Genomic DNA, 20,605 nt, shown 5'->3' on the forward strand with positions numbered 1-20,605 from the left:
ATATAGACCCAGCTTGGGGACAGCACCGCAGGGCCAAGCCTGTGGCGGAGCACGCCTGGCAAGCGGGCCAAACGGTTGGGGATGTTTGAGAGTGGGAGCACAGTGGAGTCAGAGACGTGAGACCTCAGTGTGAAGGCCAGTGTGAAGAAGCCATTGCAGACTTTTGACCTGTAAGTGGTGTGATCTGGCTTGCTTGAAAAGTTTCGTTCTCACAGCTGTGCTCTGAGCAGTGTGAAAGGAGCAAATGCAGAGAAAGGAACCCTATAAAGAGGCTATTGCAATAATCCTTGACAGGAAGCTTGCACCTGGGTGGAGGCAGAAAGAAATGGTCACATTTTTTACACATCTTAAAGGTAACACGGATAGAATGTGCTAAAATATGAGACGTGCTTGTGAGAGAAAGAAAGAAATTGATCTAAAAGTCTTTCTCTCGCAACTTCACCTTTTCTTGCTAATTTAATCTCCTGCTCTCCTTGCAAACTCCAGTGCAGTGAAAAAATCTCTAGACTGGAGAATGGAAGACCTGAGTTCAATTCACAGCTCTGCCACTTGATAGGGTTTTGCTTTGATATGTCACATAAACTATCCTTATGTCTATTTCTCCACTGATATGGTGGAGATGATACCTACTTCGTAGGGCTGTTATGAGGTCCAATTGCATTGAGAAATGCTGATAAACATCATGGAGTCTATAAATCTACTACTCCAGCAAACTGCTCTATTAACTGTCAACTATTAATCACCTGTTAAGTATTCTTCAAGCTTCCTACCTCTGTGCCTTTGCCTTATGATACAGTAACTTCTTCTCACCATCTTTACCCATCAAACCCTCTCAATCTTCTGAGGACCGTACTGTAGTCCAAATCATTCTCCCTGCAATGAAATTCCCTCTGAAGGGATCTATTCTTTTTCCTAACACTGTTTTCCCAAATTATTGGCATACTGAGTAGGTTTGACATTCAACATTATCTCTTAAGTATGTTGAATGCTTAGTATGAGACAAAGCCATTGTTTGGGTGCCTGTTAATTCACAAATGTATATTTTTATTCCTTTATGAGAATACAGTGGCTGTGTTTTATCCAAGTTTGAATAGTGAACTTTATATAGTGTAATATAAAAAAGAATAAAATCAGAATTGTAAGTTTTATATCGTGTGATATATAAAATATATATTCAAATATAGAGAGATAAAATCTAACTTTATGAGCACATAATAACTGTATAGAAGTTATACTAGACAATTGTTCTGATTAGGAAATTAATCTTTTGTTATTTGAGTTTTAAATTATGCAAATTTTTTCCAGAATGTCTTACTTAAGTAAAAACAGATTGCCTTATATTATAAAAAGATGTTGATAAAAGCCCACAGTGTAAAGGAGTTAAAAAATGTCAGAGGCAAACTTGAAAAAAGATCTAGTGTATTCACAGGGAACATTCAAAATCTACAGAGATAGTCTCTAGAATAATGATGTCTACAGCCAGAGAGAAAAATGGGTTTCTCCAACCTGTGTCAGAATTTATCAACCTTCTTTGGGTGATGATGGAGGTGTCTGCAAGGGTTGTTTTCATCAGAAGTCAATTGACACCTGAAATTGAAATAGAAAAATATGGGCTTCTACTGCAGAAATACCTCAGAGTTCCATCTGGAAATTGAAGTAGGATGACCACCAGTAGAACAGATAGTAGTCATGCTCAAATCCTCCTTCTCTTCATTCCTTAGGTTTCATCAATCACCAAGTTGATTTATTCTGCCCCTTTAATTTATTATTCTGCTCCCAAATCCGGCCCCCATAACCTCTCACCTAGATTACTACAATACCACCTCCTAAGTGTTTTTTCCCATTTCTGTGTTACCCACGTCTGTCATATTTTCCACACTTCAGCTATAACAATCCCCCTAAGAAATATCCTGTTTTGTTACTGTCTTCTTAAAGTTTCTAGGGAATAAAGTCTAAATTCCTTAAAATGATAGAGAAAGCTCTTGCGATATGTCCCTTGCCTGTTTATTTCTCCAGTCTTGGACGCTCTTTGCACAGGCCCTGCCGATTCTCCACGCAGCCCCTCTTCTTCCCAACACACGAGGTACACTGAAGTATTTGAAGCTCCTGAATGTGACGTGTCATGCCTCTTCTCTGAACCTTTTCACACCTGATTCCTCTCAATGAACTGCCCATTGTTTATGCATTCAGGCAATTCTCAACTGAGCATCCACTGGGCTAGGTACTGAGCACAGAAGTAGTCCCTATCTTCATGGAACCTACATTACAGTGAGGGAAAAAGATGTTTAATTAGGTTTTCATTCAAATATATAATTAGAAACTATCATAAACATTTCTCTGAAAGAAATATACAGAAAAGCTATGAGAGTTTATTTCAGGGAGAAGTATGTGATGGCTTGAGATGACGTCTGAAGGATGAATAGAAGGCAAAAGAGGCAGCAAACAACCTTTTAAAGGGAGCGATATCACGTGCAAAGGCACTGGGGTGGGACTGACCGCATAGTGCCTTGCAGTACATCTGAGAAGGCCAGTGTTGCTGGAGGGTAGATAGCAAGAAAGATAGTGGCACAAAATAAGCTTGAAGCAACAGAGAAGGGACAAATATGACCAGATGTTAGTATGTACCATAAAAAGGATAGGAAAACATTAGAGGATATAGGCCAGGAAGTGCCATAATTATGATATTTTTATTTATGAAGATCAATCCAGTTGCTGTGTAAACAAAGGAATATATGAATTGATGGACCCAATCATTCTTTGTTCTGAAATAAAATCTCTGGTGGCTTAGTTCTAGAAAAGCTGAAGAGAAATAAGAGAAAATAGTGACTGGGCATGCGTGGAAGAGGTATTTAGTACCTTGAATTTGTGGCAAATAGTTGAGAATGCCTGCTATATGCCTATATTAATCAGGATGAGGTTCAATTGCAAGTGTCAGAAAACCATTTAAGCCATATTGATGGGTAAAACAAGATAACGAATGTATTTCTCTCATTTAAAAGGCTGGGTAGGTGATCAGGGAGCAGTATGCCATTTCATTAAGCCAGAGACTCAGCTTCCTTCTGTCTGGTCATTCTGTCATTCACAGCCTTAACTTCATAAACAAGGGGTGACATTCACATTTTGGCATCAAGATGAAAGGTCAAGTAGGCAAGAAAAAAGTATGCTCATGCAGTCCTTTGAGGAAAGTTTCTTGAAGCTTCCATACAACCTTTCCAATTATAATCTATTGGCCCCAACTTACAGAGTTGACCCCAAGTTACAGAGGGAGAGGCAAGAAAATGATTTATTCTGACTGTCCACATGTCCAGGTTAAAATTCCGTTGTTTTGGATGAAGGGGAGAACTGACAGCAGTGAACAACTTGTACGCATTACTACAGTGCTTTACCTTTAAAGACTTAAAGCATCAAATTCCCTTGTAAGGTGTCATCTGTACTAAGTATGAACACTGGGGGAGACCATAAATATTTAATATTATTGTCAGAAAATATAAGAGGCCTTAGGGAAAATCTAGGACCCAGAATGACTACCTTGAAAAATGGCCATTTTTCAATCCATCTTTGAAGATGGATTTTCTACTTTTCCTCTTGAGTATTTGTACAAAAGGGAAAACTCAGAACATTCCATCTTATCTCAGGTTTACATGCATAGCTTCAAGCTGTGTAAGTGGGAAAAATCTTTGCTTATTTTCACTATGCCCTTCTTGAACTATGGCATAAATAAATGGTATAGTCACAGCTGCAGATAATTTTAACCAAGCGAAAATGTTGGTTACCCTTTCTGTGTGCTCGGACCTTGGGGTTCAGACTGTGGCCTTTGAACATTTTATTTCAGGACTAAGCTGTTTTGGAAAGAGTCCAAACTAAATGGTTGCTAAATCTGCTCTCCAGTTTCAGCATGGTGGCATTAAATGCAGTGAGGATTACAGAATCTTATTTCTCCCTATGACTCAAGTCAATACACAGCATGAGGTAGACTTCCAGACACACACACCTTTGTCCTCAAATCTACTAGTTTGGGACACTGACAGTTGTGCCAGAACAGAGAAATTGGTGGTAGAGTAGCAGGTATCTTTATAGCAATTTGTAAGATTAATGAGGAAGGCTTCAATTTGAGTAAGTACAAGTGGCCGCTAATCTCTCCTCGTCACCTCCTCTTTTCTGTCTCAACAATTCCCCCTGGGACAGACCCAGTCCCCTCCTTCCCAAACCAGTTCACATAGCTTAGATGTTTTTCTATCCCATATACATCAAAACGGCATAGCGTTCATCTCATCACTTCGTTAGCCCTGATAATATTCCTTGATCAAGTCTACATTCTCATCTCTTCACGTTTTCCCCTCAATTTCTCACTCCTCTGCAATGTATGACTTCTATATCCAGCATTCTATTGACATGGAACCGGCTCATGATGAGTACATCAGTGGCCATCTCATTGAAAAGCACAGTGGGCATTTTTTAGTCCTTATCCAAGTAGAGTCTTCTTGATGGCATATGGATAACTTCTTTATTTTTAAAATTATTTTCTCCCTGCCATAAATTTCTTCTGCTGCTTCTCTTTCTGCTGCTCTGTGCACAGTTAAATAACTATTGCAAAAGAGAATATCAAATAAATAAGCCCAGCTTGTGCTGTCAGCAGTGACATCTCTGAGGTGATACTCATCCAAAATAGGTCATTATCCATGGATGATGTAAAAGAGCGTTGTGTAAGGATGCAGTAGCTCAGGACTGCTTGGTTTTCTCTGATTCCATTTAAAATAATTGATAATGCCATTATGTTATTTACTGACAAATATTTTTTGAATAATTGGTAGTGCCCTTTAATAACTATGAAAAAGCTTTTAATTACTTACTGTGATGCAATAAAATGATATGTTCACTGTATGCTCTCCCTAGTATTCTAAAAAATTATTTTGATTTCTTTGAAGTTATTTATATAATGCTGTGTATTTTTCATAATGGATAATTTACCTAACAGTTTTGCTTATAAAAACAAGAATCTTTATCAGATAGTAAATTCCTTATAAAGACAAGAATCACATCTTTGTTTATCTTGATACACCTTATAGAATCTTGAACATACTAGGTTTTCAGGAAATTATACTGAATTAAAATGTTAGACAGCTTTTTAGAGTAGAAACAAGATTTAAAATATTCTTTACCATAGTGAATTTTCTGTGATATTCACCCAAAACTGCAGTATTTACATTTTGGCCAGCAATATTGTATTACAGATTTTCTAATAACTAGGAGATACAAATCATAGCCAGAGGCAGAAATAATATGACTTGGCTTGTGATTTTCTATAATAGTTTATATAACAACTAGGTTACATAATCATAGCTTCAAGAGCAATATTTTCTCCCAGTTACAATATATTGCCAGCTATCCTGGCAAATAAATAAAACATACATATCTAAGTAGCAATGAATAATAAGAGAGTGTATTAAAATCAAACACAGCTTATAAAAGAATATAAGTTTTCAGCCAGGCTCTGAAACTATAACTGCATGTCCTTTGCACTGCATTAAAAAGATGGCATTTATTTCTGACTATGATTAATGGGGCTTTTTAGATGACCAACTTTCTTTGCCATTCAACAAAGATTGTGTCCTAGGGTTCTGCCTTATTTCAATTCTAGTGTCATTTGTAAATCCAAAAAAATCAGATAATGAAATGCTGGATTTGAATTATGATTTTGTTTCATTGGTATAAATCTTTTCGATTTTGCAACTTAAGTGGGAACATATATAAATTTCACCAGAAAGTGTGTGTGGCTCTACATTCTGTAAAAGTCATGTCAGTAGGAGAATAACAACATGGATGCCTAGTACTGACATGAGGCCTGACAGCCACACGGTGCCAAAAAAAAAAAAAGCAGCAATATTTAGAGAACTGTGCCAAGCTGTGAATTAATCCCAGAGAGCAGGAAGACTGCTTCAATGTGTGTGGCTGATAGTTATAATTTTTACAACGCTTGATCAAATAAAAAATATCTTAGAATTATTTTGGCATGATGATAAATCCAAGGAGAAAAAGGAAAAGTAAGATGTCATTTGGTATTTTTAAAAGCATTCATATTGAGTCAAAGAACATGTTCAGAGGTGTCAAAAAATGAATAAAAGAACATTGCCTCAGTTACCATTAGAGAGCAAGCCCCAGTAACAAAATAAATGAGGCATGAACACATATATTAAGAAAGGTTTCGTATCATCATGTTACATATGCGTTGAATAGGAAACAAGAGAAAGAGCCCTGGGTGGGGGGATCTAGGTAAGATTTGAAAAGATAATTACTGGCGTGCATTACAAAAGGAAAGACTTAATGGAGCAATAGATATACCAGAATAATTATATAGTAATTAACATGCCCTCTTTCTTCCTCTTTGGGGAATTTTTTTCATTTAGATAAAAATGAATCCTGACTGCCACAGTGTTTCATTTGGCAGGGTATCAGGTAATTTATATTTCAAATATGATCTCATCATCAGTTCCATCTGTTGATATAAAATGAGCATCAGCAATGTTTGAAACTCTGACATGTAGAAAACATACCTAAGAATCAAAATTCCTGAATCTGTAAGACTCATATACCAATCAGAAAACAGAATAAATATATTCTTATCTTGCGAGTGCTGTGTATTCATTTTAAATCTTCGCTTTTAATCCATACAGCTCTCTAATTTCAGAACCAAGGGAGGGAGAAACTATAGGCAGCTGCTATAGAATGAGCTCAAGTAAGTGTCAGACTTTCTTAAAGAGGACTAGCATATTTTGATTATGCTAAACCATAAAGTAAAAAATAACTTCCTATCAGGCTCCGATCCCAACCAATCCTAGTTTAAGGGCTACTTATAGAGTCAAAGAATCTTTTTCTTTTCTTCTCTCACATTACAATTCAAAACTCAGAAGTGGAGAAAGTAGGAAGATTTCAAGACAGTGTTGGCATGAAGATATACCCCAAGTGCTGGGATTATCACATAGCTCCTTCCTTAACCCAGATGCTTGGACCAGGTGGCTTCCTTCCAGATGCAGAGAGACTTAGATCAAGAATAGGCTGGGAACCATCCCTCCTATTCTCTCACCTAATAAACAGACTGTCTTCTAATAAACACTCCCCCCTCCAGCAATCTTGCACGCTCTTTCTCAACCTGCACAACTCAATTCAAGTTGTTTCTCTTCTAGGATATTTTTCCTTGTTCCATTCAGGTAGATTTAACAAGTCCTCTTTGGGGCCAATACTTTACCTTGAGTACTGCTATCATTATTACCCTTTGTAAAACTAAGTTGCATTTGTTTATTTGAATGTCTTTCTCCTCTACCAAATTATGAGAGACCAGTGTGTCACTTAGTAATCATTCATCTCACCCCCAATCTATACCATTCCCCTGCTAAGAGAGGAAGAGTTAAATAATGCCACTCAATATACATCTGTCCACATCACCACATGAGGCACCGACAATAATGGGCCCACAATAAGTACTATTATACTGTTACCTTTACATCTTTGCTTCTGTAGTTGAACCAAAAATGTAGTTACTACTTTGCTCAAGAGGAGAGTCAAAACAGTTGTGCCAAATGAGTTCTGTCTAGTGAGTAAAATAACAAAAAGTGTTTATGAAATTGTTATTGACTACAGGTGGTATTGGATTTGGTCTTTGGTTTATTTCATCAAAAATGTGTCTAGAAAGAGCAACACAATATTCTCCAGTAAATAAAGAGAGATTTTGAGAGCTTACACAAAGTATGGTATTGCTACTTCATTGAATCAATATTTTAAGAGATTTTGTTGCCCTGAGTAAAGAAAGCAAGAACAAATGATGCGGAAATAGCTACTCAGATTTTTAAGTTTCTGAGCATTCAGTGTATATTTTGGAACATAAAAATGTTGATGTAGGCTCAGTGCCTGCATAAGTCATTAAAGGGGAGTAAAAGCATATTTTCAGTAACTCTTTTTTTCCCCCAATAGGATATTCGATACTCCAAGCTATTATGGAAAAAGCAGGACAAAATGGTTGGCATGTCAGCGCTATATGTGTGGAAAATTTTAATGATGTCAGCTATAGGCAACTTCTAGAAGAACTTGATAGAAGACAAGAGAAGAAATTTGTGATAGACTGTGAAATAGAGAGACTTCAAAACATATTAGAACAGGTAAGTCTTAGATTTTATATTATTAACCTAGACCTCCAACAAAAATAAAGTTGACCTTTGATTGATTTGTTCCTGTTAGTAACTTCTTCCAATCTTTTTGCTGGGAGTTTGAGGTTTGGGAGTTTTCATTCCATGATTTTTCTCTAGAACCAAATTGCAATCTTTTATTAATATCAAAGACCATTTTGGTTGTTAGGTCTCAGTGTACTTAGGAGACTATTTCTCACACATTCTTAAGACAGTAGAAGACTCCTTTACGAATCTTCAAGAGCTCTTCGCCTACAGCTCAAAAACATTAATTTTGAAGATTCATGCCAGCAAAAATATTAGAAACATTTTTAAGCAAGTATGCCTTTTTGTAACCTTTAGAGAAGTAGCTACATAAGAAATACCTACATAAATTAGTAAAGCAATGAAATAAAATTAAGCGATATATCGTACATAGCACGTATTTTCTGCTAGATATTGTAAGTAAATACATTACCACCATAGTGAAGATGGTTTTCAACTCTCCTCAAAAAGGAAGAACCCTTGAATAAAGCTTTTGACAAATATTTGTTGATTTGATTTAAAGCACCCAGAAAAAGATAAAACTGAGCTTTGTCATTGTGCTAAATGATAGGAAAATATCATCAAATAATGAATAACATTTGCCTTCCCCCTGACCCTGCATATCACGATAAAGCTTTCGAAGGCCGTTTGGCCAAAATTACAGTGAATGAATGCCATCTAGTGGTTTTAGAAATGCTTGCTTATACTTATCTATAATACAGTATGTTAGGTTGGCTAGACAATAGAGTAACACGACTTTTTTTGTTGGTTAGTTTGTTGCATATAGTTTGCATAATTACATGATGTGATTTGTAGTAGTAAACTTACTAATTTGGAGGTTGGTTTATAAGAATAACTTTAGTACTCAATTATAAAAATCAAAATCAAAATAGATTTCAGAGATTCCTCCTTAATATCTAAAAGCACTAAACTAGATGTCTTAAATTTCTTTCTTCAACTATATTAGCATTGGTAAAAGTTAAAAGTAAAAAAAATGTATGTCTAAAGTCCAGTGAAGCCAGACTATACTATAAGAAGAAATGACAGGGTAGTTAGTTCCTATTATGCCTCTGTAGAAGGAAAAGCAAAAACACTTAACTGAAGAAATATGCATATGTTATTTTAGGAAATGCTAATTATAAGCCTAAACATCACTATGTTTATTCCTGAGGGAGTCCAAAAAAATCGTTAAGATTGTAGCTACTCAAGATATATGAAATTATTAATGGGCATTCATGGAATCCAAGAAAAAACTTTTTGTCTTACTTTCTGAAGCAGTGCAGTCACTTCACCTTTAACTACCATTCCAGTCCCTTCCACCCCTGCCCCTGTATTGAGAGTTTGGGTTGTTTGACCTGAACAACTGACGCTTTGTAAACAACTCATGATGAATCCCTCAGAGCAGCCAATTCTAAGAACTGCCTGGATTGCCAAGTTCCTGTCAGAGAGTGAGTAAGGCTCAGACAGACCCTCCACTTAGCACCTGTGCTTAAAAGACCATGTCTAGAGGAGGCAATTGAGTGCCTAAAGCACACTGACCCATTTCAGAGGCTTAGCTGGTTTCTAAGAAGAAAATCAGCACACCCAGGTGTTTTGGATAAACTCCGAATAAGCCTTGAATGAGCTTTTGCTAAAAGAACAGCAGAACATCTTTCTTTTTTTTTTTTTTGTCACTTTAAAGAAATTAGAAAACTTAAGTGTCTACCTTTCCAATTCTTCTGAATTTTAAAAGGTTCCTTTCCTATCATGGCTGCAAAACAATAATGAGAATAGTAATAGACCTCTGTCCCTTTAAAATGCATCTTGGGTATAAATCTCATAAATTGTAACAAATTCTACTGTATTGTGAGAAAATAATGAGCTTTTAATTGTCCTATAAAATCCCCCCCAAGAAAAGCTGCTTTTTAAAATCCTAAATGTAATTTTTTAATTGATACAATTCATATTTTAATTCGTGTAGCTCTAGGCAAAATCACTTTTAGTGTTTTCTTGGTTTTACTTGACTCAACCAAACACAAGAGCTAATCCAAACTTTATCAGGAATTTGTACATGGACCTCAATACACCTGTATTTCAAAACTTCTCTCTTGAATTAAAATAACAATAGAAAACAATTTCAGAGAATAAACTGAAGTGTTTTTTAAAAGGAAAAAAGTAAAATGCCAAATAATCTTGATTAGAAAAATGCCTTTGAAAAAGTGAGTTTCTTCCAGTAGATAGTGAGATTGATACAATGAAGGTAATGAGATGCATTAGTAATATCTAGAAGGATGGATACACTTCATATTACAGTTGCATGCTGTCAATAATTACTTCGTTGACATTTTAATTTGTATCAATTTGCAAAAACATGATGGAAATAGCTCACACAATATTCTCTCAAAATATGCTAACGGACAACTGTAGCTAGAGAAGCATTTCATCTTCTGTGTATGTTTTTCAAATTATTTTTATTCCACGAGTTAATTAGTTCTTATAAATGTGTTGCTATTTAAAATAGTAGGTAGCCATATACTCATGAAAATCTTTCAAAACGTGAGCTTCAGATCAAATATTTGAAAATGTAGTTTTTAAGATGCTTCAGTTTTTCCACCCTAAATTACACCATAAAAATAATGAAAGAATTTATGTAAATACCACCCACTGAGTCATTTAAGGCAATAGAAACATAACAAAACTACAAATCTAACAAAGTTAGATTTATTGTTATTTTGTTTATAGTGATTGTGTTTTTGGTTGTCTAAAGCCAGTGGATGATTTGGTCTGCTCATCTGCAGAAAAATAACTTTAAAAAGAAACTTAAAACCAAAAGTATTTTTAAGTGATGCTGAACTGGTGATTATTGATAGAGAGAGTATTTTTCCTTAAAGTAATTTTATTAATTTGACTGGAAGATATTATAAATTCTATTCTAGACACTAGCTTTATTCCTCTCATCTAATTTTCTTCCTGTAAAAATACATCAATTATTTTGTAGAACAGCTTATAATAGCTTAATATAGCTGCAATCAAGCAAACTATTTCATACCAAAATAAGGGGTTTATGGTGAGAACCTATTATATACTATTTTATTTTCACACACATTCATTAATGTTACATTCTGAACTTGATTACTTGCAGAGTCCCTAAGTACTCTACTTAATATGTTACCAATTAAATGTTGAGACTTTGATTCACGTGTTTAACCTAGTAGAAGAAAAGCAACAACAAACCTGATCTTAACTCTTTTTCTGGCCTCAAGAATTATTTGGGCAAAATAGCACTTAAAGCTGGTGGTTGCTCACTCACTTTAGTTCACCATAGAAGAATCCAAGGCTCCTGCACCTAGATTTGTGTGTTCCTATTATTAGTGAAACCTTCCTTTCATGAGCACCCAACTCTGGTCCTTTGGAACAGAGGTATTGCAGTGGGCAGTGGGGTAGCTCGTACTGTCTTCTATCTCATTTTTTGGTCAGTTGATTTACAGCCCCAAAATTGTGATGGTTCCAAAAAAAAAAGTGTGTTTTCACTATCTGAAAGATGGATAAGAAATCTTCAATTGTTTATTTTTAAAAAGTAAATGGGATCCCTTCTCACCTGTGATTTGTCACCTTAGTAGAAAGGGTCAGAATCTAATTTAAAGAGAGTTTATTCAAGCAAAAAGTCTGAGGATGACCAACCCAGAAGCACTAACTCTAAAGGAATGGAGTCAGCATTCCAGTGTAGGGAAGTTAAGGTTTCATTTATATAGGCAGAGACAAAGGATTGTTTAACAGGATTGTAGCATTATTCATACAGGCTGGCACATAGTTATAGCAGTTTGGTTGGTTATAAGCAGGGTTTCTGTTTGGGAAGTGCACATTTAACTTTTTTTTTTTTTACAGAATCTAATTGTCATGGGTTTTCTATCATCTGGTCTAAGCAAAGCAGGATAATAAAGGGGAAATCAATTTATAACAAGGGTCATTAATTAAGAAAGCAGGAGGGTTTTGTCCCTAATGTCATTTAGCTCTTTCTAGTCATTGTATAAAACAAGAAAAATGAAAGAGCAAGTTATTCTGTAATCTGAGAAACAGAATTTGTAATCACAGGTGACTCAGATCACAGTCATACCTCTTGGAAGCCTTAAAGCATTCTGGGAGTTCCAAAAGCTTTTAAATTATATTTATTTTTATAGATTCTTCTCCTCCTCACTTTAAATAAGTGGAATTGGGCTGAGATGATCTTGAAAGACCCTGATCACTCTAAAAGTCGATAATTGTATTTCTAGTGAAGTCTCTCTGATATTGTGCTTGATCCTGAAGCAATATATAATTTTACACATGGGGTATACCTTGAAAAGAAACACAAAGTAAAACTTCAGTCAGGTTATCTTTCCTGAATATTTTATTCGTTCTACAAATATTTGTTGCATGTCCACTACATGTGTCTGTGTGTGTGTGTGTGTGTGTGTGTGTGTGTGTGTGTGTGTGTAGTCAGGCACTGTGCTTTGCTGAAGATAAAGTACTAAGTATAAGAGATACATTTTCTATTGTAGGTAGTAACTCTTATCCAGTTAACTAAGCCAAAAGGGTTTCCTGAAATCCCACTAAAATATATTATTTCTTTTAGAAATACAATACATAGAAAGTTATCAAGGATCTCACACTGCCTCAGGGATTTTGCTATTAATGCCAGTTCTTATTAAATAGATGATGATATCAAAGGCATGAGATAGAGGACTGTATATTGACCCTAGGGCACACCATGGATATATTTAAGGAGTCTATCCAAGTGTTTTTCAGGAGAAGATAGTAAGGACTGACCTTCCAGTATGAAACAGATATTTTACAAAAAGATGGAGAAAAATGGCTCTACAATTGGCTCACAGATATCTCAAACTACCTCTTTATCACATACCTCAGATTTAATTGGCACCCCTTTCAGCAACATTGCCACTTTCATTATATGAAAGGGAAATTCAGTATACCATTAGACACAATGCGAATCTCAGATAATTGGCAAAACCAGTGACCTTGCCGTACTGTTTGCAAATCAATCAAAAAAAAGCCTAAAAGCTATGATTGACCTCTGAGAGCCTTATTGCATCACCAGAGGAAGTCAATAATTCTATCTCAGGGCAAGATCAATTAGAAAGAGAGGAAAATTTCTCACAGACATAAATGTGGCCCTTTGCACATAAGAGGTGAAATGTGGACATAGTCCCAGTTATATCATTCTAAGCCCAAGGCTACCTTCCATGCCTGATACCACCTAAGTGAGATGTCAGGTCCCAGACAGGATTTTTGGCAAATTGTCAAATGCATGGCAACACTGTTTAAAATATAAAGCCTATTTATCTAGAGTCTGTGTTTATAAATGTTCATAATTCTGAAACATTAGGAATTGTACCAGAACCTGGAACTCTACCAGGTTCACCCACACTCCCAAAATATCTCTGGCATTGACTAAAGCATTAAAAGGAGCCAAAGACTTAAAGATCTTGACTCTATATCCCACGACTGGTTGAGTCATTACCTAAAAGGAAAGGAACATTTTAGTTACTGGCTAATGGCCATGAGGTCTATATTTCACACCAAAGCCTATATATATATATATATATATATAACCAAAAGAAACACAGAAGAGGAAAGCCAGCTACAGTTATAGGGAGGTTGTGTCCCTCAAAGGGTATCTGAGAAGTGGAGATAATAGATCTGATTATTTGAATCATCTGTAGAAGGATTAAGCAGCATACATCTGACAATAGGGATGAGCCAAAAACAGTAGGCAGGACAGCTCTGCACTTGACACTTCATGTTGACACTTCATTCAACATTTATGTGCCAGACATTGTTCCAGGGACTGCAGATGAGCAAATCATGGTCCCTACACTAAGAATGCTTATGCTCAAGCCAGAAACTCAAAAACATGAATAAATCATTATAAGATAATCTGATGGCTTCAGAAACAGAAATATTACAAAATGCATCAAGAACCCAGAAGATGAGGAGCCTAAGTACAATCAAGGTAGTCAGGAATGTTTCACAAAGAAAACAGACATTAAATAAAAAATGCATTGGATTTTCCCAGCTGGAGAAAAGGGTTAAGGGTATTCCAAGACAGAAGGAACTGCAAAGGCAAGGAGGTATGAAAATGCTCAGAAGGTGGAGATTGGTTGTATGTGACCAAGGTTGGGTATGGGCAAAGGTATAAACTGGAATGGAGCAGTCGTCAAAGATAAAGGTTGGAGGTAGCAGAAGTGTGGATTACTTATATTATACCAGTTTAGTTGTAATCTTTCCTATGAAAATCTTATCTCCAACAGGGCAGAGTTTATACTTATCATTTACCAGTATATCCCCTAGTGACTTGGTAAGGAGCTCAAGAAATAATTGCTGAATAAATGAAAATCTAAATGAGCCTCACTTGAAGACACAGGCAGTAGATATCTCTTGTATGTGTTTAAGGGAAGAGTGCCCAGTAGCATTTAGAAGTTCCCAAAGATAAGTCTTCAATTACCTGGGAAGCTTTCTTGTCCAGAATCTCACTTACCAAAGATTAGGAGAAACCTACATTTTTCTAGAGTTTGTTAAATAGGCTGAAAAAAAGCACTTGAGTTCCATTTCCATATATTAAAGTAATAATGAGTGAGATATAACAGGAACAAATCAGGCACCCAAAGAAATTACTACAGCAAAGAAATCGTATCAGCAATTTCCCCGCACTGCAGTACTGGCAGAGATTGCTGCCTTTGCTTCATTATAAAGGTCCTTTTGCATATCGAGCTTTGCTCAGTCAGGATCTACTACAAAGCAAGAAGAAACTCAAAAGACATGAGGTTATGCTAAGAAGATGAATTTTACTTCTTTAATATTAGTTTTAGCAGAATTTATTTGAATGTGCAGTTCCCATTATGTTGCACTAAAACTGCTGTTTTCATGGGAAACAGAAACACCTTTACAGATCTCAGTCAGACTGGTGCAAATGGAATTGGTGGGGTTAGGAAGGGGTGTCTAATTGTTACCTAGCAACTGTTACCATGGTTGCAGCTGTACCTCATTTTCTTATAAAGGAAAAATAAAAGGAAAAGGAAAACAAGCAAAGGACATAAATTCTTTCAAGGAAGAAGGAAAATATGATTGTCAGAATGCAAGTGCTTTTGTCTTGGAAGAATTGTGAATTCTAGGATTAGTTTAGGTTCAACTAAATTTGTTTTAGTTGATGATGCAAAAAAACTTATTAGAATAATTTCTGAATACCTTTTATGAAGTATGAGGGAGATAAATTTAAAAAGATTAAGTAAAAAAGAGAGGATAACTTCATAATTTATTTCAGTAAAATTTTGCATCTATTCTTCATATGTTTAATAGGCAACAAGATTAACCAAAAGGAAGTGAAACATTCAACAGTACCTTTGAGGACACTTTTCTGATTCTTGTAAACATCATAAATATAACTACACTTTTAGAAATTATACATAATTTATATTAAACAGTTCAGTAATAAAGTGTACTACATGCCAGCAAATGAAGTGATGCATCTTTTTAATCTCTTTGATTCAGTCGGAAAGGTTACAGAACACATTCATTCCTAATCCTCCACTTAAGATTAACCACAAAATTGGACACTATTTCCCTACAGATGTAGGTTTTCTTGAGCTCATATGCAAAGTAAATATTCCGCTAAAATAAAAGGAAAGATAATAACTCTGGGGTCATGTGTCTTTCATATTTAATTAATCACAATTTCATATGTTGAATGTAATTAACAAACACAAATTTTAAAACCTATGACCAAAAAGTTATTATTAGCTGAAGTTATTAAATAGTGAGGGACATGCTATTCCCAAAATTATGAGTGGAATGTATTATATAATCTAGTTGAGTGATTGCTGTGGATAAAGATAATCAACACTGAAGGGAAATAAGAAAATGCTACTAAGGCAACATTTATGTTTATGCCAAAGCAGCATAAATCTGAAATGTATGTGAAAGTGAAGGAAGAAGGTAAGTGAAAGGTAGTGCTCTAGGAAGAATGTCCTTAAACAACCTTTTAAAACTGTTCTACAGAATTGCATACTCTAGCTCTTTAGATTTCACTATACATTAGCATAATAAAGTCTCTAAAAATTCCTATAGCAAAGAAACCTCTTACACCTTATTTAATCTAGTGTTCCTTGCAAAATTGCCCATAAAACTTTTTTTTTGCAGCTACATCTTTACATTTTATTTGCCTAGTATGCATCCAAGAAAATAAGGAAAATCTCAAATTAAGAAAAATGAGAGAGGAAGGAACTTTCAGATGATAACATTTCAAATATGATAAAGAAAAGGAATATAAAAGCAAGGAGCCAGAGTGGAAAACACGATATGTTAGCACAAGCCTCCCACAGCCGGTGACTGACACAGTCCTCTACACTTGGAGAATCACAGAATCAGAGATTCCTCAGGTTGACTAGATCTTAGAAGTCATGCATCGCATGAACAACGTCTTCACAAAAAGCTTATACACTCCATGTTTGTACAATTGGGTTGCATCTTGAGCACATTTGACCTTAAAATTCAGCAAATATTCCTTCATAATTATATATCTTTTTGAAACGTGACAGTGTGTGACATTTGAAAATAACTTTCATTCCCATCACCATTGATCCCAAGTTTGCTTTATAATCCAAGAACAGGTATTTACTCATTGGTAATATGTCCAGTAAGGGAAATCTCAGGAAATGAAATATTCATGGAATTCCCATTTTCAAAGAGTACATCATAAAATGTATTTAATCCTGAACTATATTGTGCATATTTTAATCTTTAATTGATTACTTTGAGCTTGTCACACATAAATAGGATTTACTATTGGATTGGGTCGGATTAAATTTAAGATATGTATTTGAACTGTCATTCTAAATATTTACTTGGTAAAGTACCAGCTATACAAAACTAAATCCAAGCTATTTAAGGTTTTTCTGCTAATTAGCTTTATCATGAGTATATGAAAAATTACAAACCCAAATTTAGATTCATTAAAATTTACCTGGTAGTTCTCCATCTGTGTGTCCCTGTCCCAGTCTCATGCAAAATAGAATTAGGAACACTTTATGTATATGCTGTTATTCATATAAGCAATATGTTCATACAGGAGATTTATTTGCAAGAAAATGAAATTGTGCCTTCATTTCATTATGAGAAACCTGTTTTTTTCCTCATAAATAAGTTTGTTATTTATCAATATCTAATGTGATAGAAAATGTCATTCTCACAAGTATCTGCTTAATTTATTTTCTTTTTATGAAAGATGTATTAATATTGGCCAAAAATAAGTCATTTTTCTGAATCTCAATTGTCAAAAGAAGGGAGCAGAGTGTAGTGAGAGGAGGATGGAAATTGTAGTCAAAAGACCCGGCTGGAGTCCCAGCTTCATCACTGAATGACTGTTTTTATTTAATATGTTCATTTATAAAAGCAAAGAATTGCCCCCCACCTATTTCTTATTAGAATTATTTGTATATTGTTTCTTACAAAATGTCTCTTTAATTTGAAAGGAGCCTGCTTCCAACTGGTCCTTTCAAGCTATATCCTATGTGCTTCAAATCCATAATCACAAATGCCATAGAATCTTTTGCTCCTCTCTGCAAATATTTTAAGTCACTAAATTAAAATGCTATTAAACCAAAATCAAGCTCTGTAAGATATGTCATGTAATTAACATGATGAGAATCCTATTCTTCAAGCCTCGTGGATGTAGCATTTTAGAACCTCTGTGATAGGCAGAGAGAAGGACTTGCTCTACAATGTGCTTTTTGACAGCCACTGGCAGTCACATGATGGGCTGAAAGGGTGGCACAGAAGGAACAAAGGAGCAGGAATTACAAAGCTGAATGCCAGCACTTCCTTTACACTCCATAGTAGTAGGACCCTATTGAAACCATATCTCTCGTAGGGCCCTCAATTTGCTAATCAGTAAAGTTGGGGGGAGGTATATATAAAGTGATCTGAAATCTGTGACCCAAAAGGATAAAACTGAAGAATACTTTCCTTTAATATTTGCAATAAAGTCAAAGGAAGGAGCCATAACAAACCAGTACTAAAAATGGATATCCATAAGAAACATAAGGTAGTATGAAGGAGGAAATCATGTGTTAGGAGTATCAAGAATTTATTACGTAAAGACACTGAATCATTCCTATTTACCTATGTAAGAGAATAAACCTTTTCCCCCAATCTTGGATATCCAGATAAAAGTATAGTGTTTTATACAACTTGAGTTCTTGATTATAGAGACTGGGGGCTCAGATATAACATAGATGTGTGACACTGCAGAGGTGAAAAGCTTGGGACAGTTAGCCAACAAAAGTAAGCATTTTTATACATTATCGATTCCACTACCAGACTGGTGACTTTTTTACTTGGAGACTGCCATAGTTTAATTTCCTCCAGAAGCTGACCTTAAGAACAGGATTTGTGTGCAGACAGTTTGGGAGGTGAAGGATAGACAAGAAGGGAAGTGAAGAAATGTAGTCAATAAAAAATGCATTTGTCAAGCAAATTACCATCAGAGTGACAGGCGTTTAATTGCATTTGGAGTGAGTGTAACTAACAACAGGAGGGAACTAGTGTGGAATATACACGTAGGAATCATCCCACTTGTGGGGAAGGGAGTTGGAATATGTATGTAACAACTTCTGCCAGTCATTGTTCTGTAGGCTGCTGGGAAGGAGGGCATTAATGCCCTGGTACTTCTGACCTCTTCCCTCTCCAAGGGCAAAGTGTGCTCTAGAGACCAGAGAAAACCCCGAGGTAAGGAAATTCAGGTGCTGGCAGTAGGAAGGCGACTGAGTATGCATGGAGATGACAAGGACAAAGGCACAAGCGGGATATCCATAGTGTCTATTATTACAGTGACTGACCATAGAGACATAGACACAGCCCAAAGAAGGACCCTTCCCCAATATCTATTTTTCTATTTTTATTAAGGTAAAATATACATATATAATTTACTATCGTTACCATTTTAAGGTGTGCGTGTCAGTGGCAAAATATATTTATTTTTTTATTTTTATCTATTTATTTTTATGTTTTACCTGAAGTCAGTCATTCTTTGCTAGAAACCCCCAGTGAGAGAGAGATCACTGCTTTGAAAGGCAGCCATTCCCTTTATAGGCAACTCTCTTTCCCTCCCCTTTCTCCAAAAGAGTGCTTCCTAATTAGACACTTTTATAATCTCTGATATCTACAAGTAGAGAAGAAAATTAAAAATGCATGCACCCACACACAATACACGTACACATGCACCTGCACACACAGATCCACACACAAATATGCTTGTGAAAATGTATGTATCCCTGTCTCTTAAAATTTCTAATGAGAACTTATATTCTCTACCCTCCTTCTAAATCCCTTCTTGCACTAAATAGCCTTAGTTCCTCTTGGTCTGGAGTGCTTTATTTTTCTCACTCTTTTTATACATCACCCTTGTTACTAAAGTACTATTGTTATTTTACAAGGTTGTAGCATTGATAAAGTCTGAAGCTTGTGTACAAAAGTCCCTGCCTTATATTTTTCTTTTGATGGAACTGAAGTAAAACACAAACTTTTGTTTTTTATCTGCAATAAAACATTTTGAAGCATTTTGAAAATCAATGTTCAAGAGACATTTGGAATTCCTATGGAAAAAGAGGATTAGTGAGAGTGACTGCCCTCAGATGACACAGTAAGTTGTCCAACATTGACCAGCATCATGGCCCAAGCACCACGTACCGTGACAGTTTTTTCCATGTCACTGAATTCTCTGGAACATGACAACAACTGGGAGAGAAATTTCCAGCTGACTTATAAATTAAAAGAGAAACCAGGCCGGGCGCTGTGGCTCACGCCTGTAATCCTAGCTCTTGGGAGGCCGAGGCGGGCGGATTGCTCAAGGTCAGGAGTTCAAAACCAGCCTGAGCAAGAGCGAGACCCCGTCTCTACTATAAATAGAAAGAAATTAATTGGCCAACTGATATATATATAAAAAATTAGCCGGGCATGGTGGCGCATGCCTGTAGTCCCAGCTACCCGGGAGGCTGAGGCAGAAGGATCACTCGAGCTAGGCTGACGCCATGGCACTCACTCTAGCCTGGGCAACAAAGCGAGACTCTGTCTCAAAAAAAAAAAAAAAAAAAAAAAAGAGAAACCAAAACCATTCACACTCTAGTGTGTCATTACATGTCTTTAGCTAGAAGATAGTATTCAATAGAACGATTGCAACTTTGTAGTAATAATTTGAGGTAATATGCAGCAGCAGAAAGATCGCTGAGTACTTTAAAAACTATTGGTACATAAAGAATTAACATAAAATCTGATTGTAGATTGAAGGCCAAACTTTTATTCACTTACAAGTCTCAAATGGACCTTAATATACTAGTGTTTGTGACACTTATGTCCTCATTAACTTCTTTATTCAT

The 20,605-nt window shown here is 35.7% G+C and overlaps 1 protein-coding gene across 9 annotated transcripts in view; it reads left to right on the forward strand.

The window, feature by feature from the left end:
* Positions 1 to 20,605, forward strand: part of GRIA4 (glutamate ionotropic receptor AMPA type subunit 4) — a 357,595-nt gene that overhangs the window by 242,604 nt on the left and 94,386 nt on the right. For all 9 annotated transcript variants that reach the window (XM_076002474.1, XM_012748745.2, XM_012748747.3 and 6 more), the window contains one exon: positions 7,966 to 8,150. In XM_076002474.1, coding sequence (XP_075858589.1) covers positions 7,966 to 8,150 — 185 coding nt within the window. The remainder of the gene's footprint in view (positions 1 to 7,965; positions 8,151 to 20,605) is intronic.

The sequence above is a fragment of the Microcebus murinus genome, chromosome 4, assembly GCF_040939455.1.
Source record: "Microcebus murinus isolate Inina chromosome 4, M.murinus_Inina_mat1.0, whole genome shotgun sequence".
NCBI classification, from domain to species: Eukaryota; Metazoa; Chordata; class Mammalia; order Primates; family Cheirogaleidae; genus Microcebus; species Microcebus murinus.